At 32.9% G+C, this 6,536-nt stretch overlaps 1 protein-coding gene across 6 annotated transcripts; it reads left to right on the forward strand.

Moving 5' to 3' along the window:
* LOC106775090 (vacuolar cation/proton exchanger 5) lies at positions 1 to 4,951 on the forward strand. 6 transcript variants are annotated; one of them, XM_022787120.1, is made up of 13 exons: positions 3 to 324; positions 496 to 535; positions 1,015 to 1,113; positions 1,258 to 1,275; positions 1,359 to 1,426; positions 1,514 to 1,542; positions 1,903 to 2,099; positions 2,184 to 2,396; positions 3,113 to 3,247; positions 4,073 to 4,189; positions 4,258 to 4,311; positions 4,512 to 4,628; positions 4,759 to 4,951. In XM_022787120.1, the coding sequence occupies exons 1-13, from the start codon at positions 290 to 292 to the stop codon at positions 4,852 to 4,854; spliced, it is 1,218 nt and encodes a 405-aa protein (XP_022642841.1). In that variant the 5' UTR covers positions 3 to 289; the 3' UTR covers positions 4,855 to 4,951. The 6 variants fall into 6 exon arrangements, with proteins under 6 accessions (XP_014517617.1, XP_022642840.1, XP_022642841.1 ...); XM_014662131.2 differs by having other exon boundaries at positions 1 to 324; positions 1,015 to 1,275; positions 1,359 to 1,408; XM_022787119.1 differs by lacking the exon at positions 1,258 to 1,275 and having other exon boundaries at positions 2 to 324; positions 1,015 to 1,168; positions 1,348 to 1,426.
* Positions 4,952 to 6,536: the final 1,585 nt, after the last annotated feature.

The following is a 6,536-nucleotide window of genomic DNA, read 5'->3' on the forward strand; positions in this document are numbered from 1 at the left end:
GACAGAGACCGATATAAAAATGAGAAATGTGTGTTAACTAACGGTTAAGAAAAGTACAAAATGAAGAATAATAATAATATTAATAATCATAAAAAGAAACTGCTCTCCAGGAAGAACTTGAACCAAAGCAAACGAATCCACAACAAAACTGAAACTGAAACTCACCCAAACCAAAAGCTTTTTCACTCTAAAACTCGAAAACCGAAATTTTCATTCACATAATAGAAATAATTGTTCTGGGGCAGTTTGTTTGCTTAATAGTTAATGCCCACTTGAATCACACACACAAATGGAGACTCGGGTTGAAGGGAAACCTACTCGTCTGTAAGTACTTGGATTAGATGCTTCAAATTTATTAAAAAGATTTGTTTTTTCTCTGTTGGGTCTTCTTTTCTAACGTTAGTATTTGATGTATTTTTGCTCAATAGCCCAGCTGCTTATATATGCGTATATATATTTTTTATTTTTCCCTAATATTCAATGTCTTCATTGCAGTGCATCAGGGTTCTCAGATAACTTGTCTGACACTTGCAAGGTGTGATCTTTCTCCCGTTTTGGTGAACCCTTTGTACAATTCCTTTTGATTTTTGTAAAGGGTTAGTGTTTTCATATTTTTCTTTTCTTAATTTATGTTACCATAATTTGCTAGTCAAATGGGAGTTTCTGTAGTTTGGTGGTGTTTATGAATGTTTTATTATGTTAGTGAGTTGAATGATTTATGCAGTTTTCCATACCCTAGATTTACAGCTTCTATTATGACAATGCTTATTGACAGTGTGTGAATTATGCTCTTATTTTTTGGAATTCAAGTGCAATGATGTTTGATTGTAGCATTTCCGTCTTTTCATTTTGTGCTAGTGAGTGTTTCCTTTCAAACTTAGGTAAAGAATCAGCTTGGCAGTTGTAAAAAATAATGCAATGTTGGAAATTACTAGTGTGAAGAAAGTGCTTTGATACAGAATTCGGTCAATGATTGTAGTGAAATGTAGATGATTTCTATTGTTTGTGTCACAGATGGGTACTCCAAATGGAAGAGGAATGCACAAGTACGATGATGAAATTCCTTTTGACTCCGAAATAAATTATCACCAGTCAGAATCTAGTCTGGTGGAGGTACTTGGATCACATTCTGGAGAATCTCTTACTGTTCATCATGAAACGCTGGCTGGTATTGTTTATAGGAGCATACGAGTTGTGATTTTCTCTAACAAACTCAACTTGCTTATGCCTTTTGGGCCTCTTGCAATTCTTGTGCAGAAGTTGACTGCTCATCTTGTGAGTCGGAGTTCATACAATTCTTAATGTTGCTTCACTTTTTGATTGAATATCTTGTATTAATTTGTGAAGGTGAACTACAGGGTTGGGTCTTTGCTCTGAGTTTGTTGGGTATAATGCCTATGGCGGAGCGGTTAGGTTATGCTACCGAGTAATATTACATGTACTCTTTAAGGTTTTGAGTAAGGTTTTCACATTTTATGGTTTCTGATGTTACCCTTTTCTTGGTCTTGTATAGGCAGCTGGCATTTTACAGTGGAGATACTGGTAAAGTAATAAATTAATAGTAGCATTCTTCTAAATCTGTCTTCTTTTAAATCAATCTAGAACATACACTGAAATATGTTAAAGAACAACTACTAAATGTAATATAATGTGTGTGTGTTTTTGTCTGACCAGTTAATTATTCAGACAAGTATCTCTTAAACTTTAACTATCTTTTTATATGCCTTATATTTCATTGAAAGAATTATCCAGTTACTAACGTCAGCCTTACTTGGTTTTAATATCCAATTGCCAAATCAGTTATCTACATGCAGTATCTTTCTAAGTGGTTCATTCTTCTTTTATTATCAGTCATGTGCTTGTGGGGGTTTATTTCTAATACTGTTGTATCGTATGTTGCAGTTGGGGGTCTTTTAACTGCTACATTTGGAAATGCAACAGAATTGATCATCTCAATATATGCACTGAAAAGTGGAATGACACGGGTTGTCCAGCTCTCTTTGCTGGGATCAATTTTGTCCAATATGTTACTAGTGCTTGGATGTGCATTCTTATGCGGTGGGATTGTTAATCATAAGAAAGAACAAGTGTTTAACAAGGTAGACATGTTAGTTTCTGTCTTTTTACATTATATCCCTTAGTTTCATTATGCATTACCTTAGCTGATTCAATTTAGTATGTAGGCAACAGCTTCTGTGAATTCAGGATTATTGTTGATGGCAGTCATGGGCATACTTTTCCCAGCTGTTCTACACTACACACATACCGAGGTTCATGTTGGGAAGTCAGAGTTGTTCCTTTCAAGATTCAGCAGCTGTGTCATGCTTGTGGCCTATGCTGCATACCTGTTTTTTCAGTTAAAAAGTCAAAGAAGTCTCTATGTCTCTGTGAACGAGGTTGGCATTCTTACTAGGTTTCCCTTTTGTTTCCTCAGTGGTTCTTTTGTTTGTGGATATGTGGTATGCCAAATTATATCATTGATTTGCTTGCTCTTGAGTATATGTAATCGTAATCATAACTTTGTCATGAATAGGAACTGTGACACATGGACTGTTTTAGATATTGGTCAGAATGGATGTCCTTTAATCTAAACAAGGAGCATCCTGCAAGTTATATTCAGATTCTAGACTAAGATAGTTTATGCCATGTCCCATTAATTCCAATAGATTTGTTGGCATTTCTGCTCACACTTTGGAGGGGGATTGAATGAAGGCAGATGGCTATTGGCATCAAGTCTTGAGCCTTGTTATTCTTTAAGATTGCTTGTATATTTATTCCTGTAAGTCAATATTCAAATGATTCATCACCCTTACCTGAAAATTGTAGCCTGAAAGAGTGGACCAATGCAAGTGATGATTAACCAAGTTGACAAGTTTTTTCTCTTAGAAGTAAACAGAGTTATTGGTTGTTGATTATATAAGTTATAACCTATGTATATTCTTTTTAACACAAGCAGCTCAAAATGATTTTTCTAGTATGCTTTGATGTTCATTACTAGGATGAAGCAAGGCTTGTTTGTGCTGCTTGACATTCAAATCATTATCTTGTTTCCAGCAAATGCTTGACATAACATTTTAGCTCACCAATCTGTGGTAACATGATGTGAATTCAGGAAGAGGGTCAGAGTGGAAACGACTCAAATGACGATGAATCACCAGATATTTCGAAATGGGAATCAATAATATGGCTTTCCGTTATGACTGCTTGGATTTCAATCTTGTCTGAATACTTGGTTGGCGCTATAGAGGTGGATAATATTCATATTTTTACTTTTAACGTATTGAAGCTTGGAAGCTTGGAAGCTTGAAAATACTTGGTGAAGTAGCTTTCAGCTGTTTGAGATTTTATCAGTTATTTTTTCTGCACAACTATTTATCTAGTCACTGACACATATCACATAATCCAAGTCTTAAATGTTGGTTTGGCATTGGGTGGTCCATGTTTATCAGCATCAGATGCTTAGTCATATTTAAGATGTGCTGTCTGCCAAGTTAAACTATTTTTGTCTACTAGTTAATCTCGATTTTGTGGTAGGTTCCCTAGGGTAGAGTGATGATCAGGATCACAATGACTGAACTGATAGAAATGCAAATGAATTGGAAATGAAAGAACTCCTCTAAGGAGATGTCACCTTACAACTGATTAGAGATCCTTTGTTCTCAATGATTCCTCGTATCTCTCACAACCTTTAAGATTTAAGAACCTCCTGCAATAGAATAATTGTCAACCTAAATGATTCCTTTCTAAGTAGTCAAATACTCTTTTTTTTTCTCTGATTAGGCCTTCCATGTTGTTCTTCCTTCATCTTTGCCTTTGGTCTTATCTCTGTGATATCATTCAATTTCTTGTTTTGCTTGTCCTTTTGGATATTTACAAGAAATGTGATTTTCTTATGATATCATTATTTTTGAATTATATATAAACTGAGAAACTGGTCATTCTTCCTTCATCTACCCTCTTAGAATTCCACACCCAAATACAGGGAATGTAATTTTAAATGAAATTTCAGCATGTTCTTATTTGGACATTTTTGGAGGAAATAAATTTCCTGTTTGATAAACTTTTTTTCCAGGGAGCATCTACTGCATGGGACATTCCAATTGCATTTATCAGTGTCATATTGCTTCCACTAGTGGGGAATGCGGCTGAGCATGCCAGTGCTATAATGTTTGCCATGAAAGATAAACTTGTGAGTTTCCTTTCTTGCACTCACAGACATGGTTGTGCACACATATTCATTGGTTTTATTCCATGCAGGACATTTCCCTAGGGGTTGCAATAGGCTCATCCACACAGATATCTATGTTTGTGGTAAGTATTATGTTGCATGGATGGACTTAACCATGTTCATAAAATATAGCTAATTTTTTCTGAGCTTAATGTTCCTTTATCTAGTGGTTCATGGCTTGATGCAGCATTAAGGGGGTTGTTCCATTCACAAGTGCCTCCTCATAACATAAGTCTAGTCTGTGAAATTTCATTTTCTTCACAGCTTCCTTTTCATTATGCAGATACCATTTTGTGTTGTTATTGGCTGGATAATGGGGAACTCTATGGACTTGAACTTTCAACTATTTGAAACTGCAGCACTATTTCTTACTGTTATAGTTGTAGCCTTCATGTTGCAGGTATGTGTTCAAAGATTTACAAAAGAATGAAAATTACAAGTATGGTACTAGGGAGGACATGTTAGCAATGTCTTGATGATTATTAGTATGGTGAAAAGAAAACATTGTGACATTTATTATGCATTTGCAGGAAGGAACTGCTAATTACTTCAAAGGATTAATGCTTATTCTTTGCTATCTGATTGTGGCTGCCAGTTTTTATGTACATATAGATTCCTCTGAATAGGGTACATGTGTCTTACATTGTATATTTAGTTTTCTGAAATGAGGTTGTCAAGATTTTGTTGTTCTCCTTACTCATGAAATTATTTTTCCACTTATTCCATCTTCTGATTGTTTCACAATTCTCATTGTCTTGCGTCCTGCTTGTTGCACAATTTTAATTTTTCTTCAACTGAAATTCCATCATTAATAAATTTTAGTCCAAAAAAATTTAAGTTCCCTTGACAGGTTAAAACGATTTAAATATTTATTTAAGCCAATCTAAATACTAAATCAAAAGGGGCTTGTTTCGATAGACCTTTTAAAAACGCATATAAAATAAATCAACCTAGACTGAAATATTGTAATCCAAATTTTACGAATTTTTTTTCTCGACCTATTTAGTAAGTCACTTAATGGGCTTGATTAGAGTCAGATTTTATGAGTTGATTCATTTTTTCAAAAAAAAAAAATATTAATTATATTTTAAAATTTAGTGTTGTCAAAATGGGTCATCTAGTCCAACCGGTCCAGTCTACCACGGGTCGGCCACTTAGTGAGTTAATCCAACCTGACTCATTTATTAAAAAGAAAAAAAAATTCAAATCCGGACTCACCACAGGTTGGTGGATTAAATGGATTGGCTTACTAGCTCACTTAATTACAAGTTTTTTTAATCCAATAAAAATTAGAATTTTTTTTAATTCAAATTTAAATTTTCGCACTAAAATGATGTTAAACTCTAAAAACAATTCAAAATAAAGAAATTAACATACACTTAAAATGTAATCCAAAATCAACCATATAAAGTAAATAAATTATCAAATGTAATATTGATAATTTTTGTGTCGTTTATCCATTTATAAGATTAAAGTCTTGAAGGAATAAATTTATAATATTTTGTTTTCTTAAAACATTTTTTCTTTATTTCCATTTACAATACAATAAAAAAATGTTAACTAATAATATCAAAACATAAAATAATAAATAATTAAATTAAACTAGGTGGGTTGGTGAACGAGTTCCGGGGTGAGCCAGGTAGAATATTGACCCGTATAAAATTTTTTATTTTTAAACTCAACCTGACTCAAACTTCGGTCCGCAAGTTTTAACCCTTCTTGACAACACTATTAAAAAGACAAGTATTAATTTATTAGAAATACGTGTATTATAATTTATATATCAAATTATATTTAAAATTAAAATTATTTTTCATTAACATATTTTTTAATTTTATTTATTTACTATATTTTTATAGTGGGCCAAAATAACTATTGACTTGACATAGGATCAGTTACGACCTAAAAATCGTTGTTCATTTTGAATTATAATAGGGGTAGCGATATGTTGACAACAGTTTTTTGCCAACGATTTGCCAACGCCAGTTGTCAGCGTTGGATTGGTCCTTTTATTTGATTTTTTTTAATGTGAAAACAAATTTCAAAAAGGGTAGTTTATGTTATTCTGGAACTGCCCTGGTGAATGAGACACTTCCACAACTGTAGCACTTCTACGTATTCTTCTCTATCGATAAAGACTCTATGAGAAAAGAAAATGTGTTATCATTATCTGGAACCAAACTATATAATTAATAATAGATTAAATTTTTTTAGTTTATGAAAGTTTAACGGAAAATTGAAATTTATTTATATAGATAATTTTATATATATTTCGATTTTTAAATTTTAAAATAAATAAATACAATCT

This window comes from Vigna radiata, chromosome 10, assembly GCF_000741045.1.
Source record: "Vigna radiata var. radiata cultivar VC1973A chromosome 10, Vradiata_ver6, whole genome shotgun sequence".
NCBI classification, from domain to species: domain Eukaryota; kingdom Viridiplantae; phylum Streptophyta; class Magnoliopsida; order Fabales; family Fabaceae; genus Vigna; species Vigna radiata.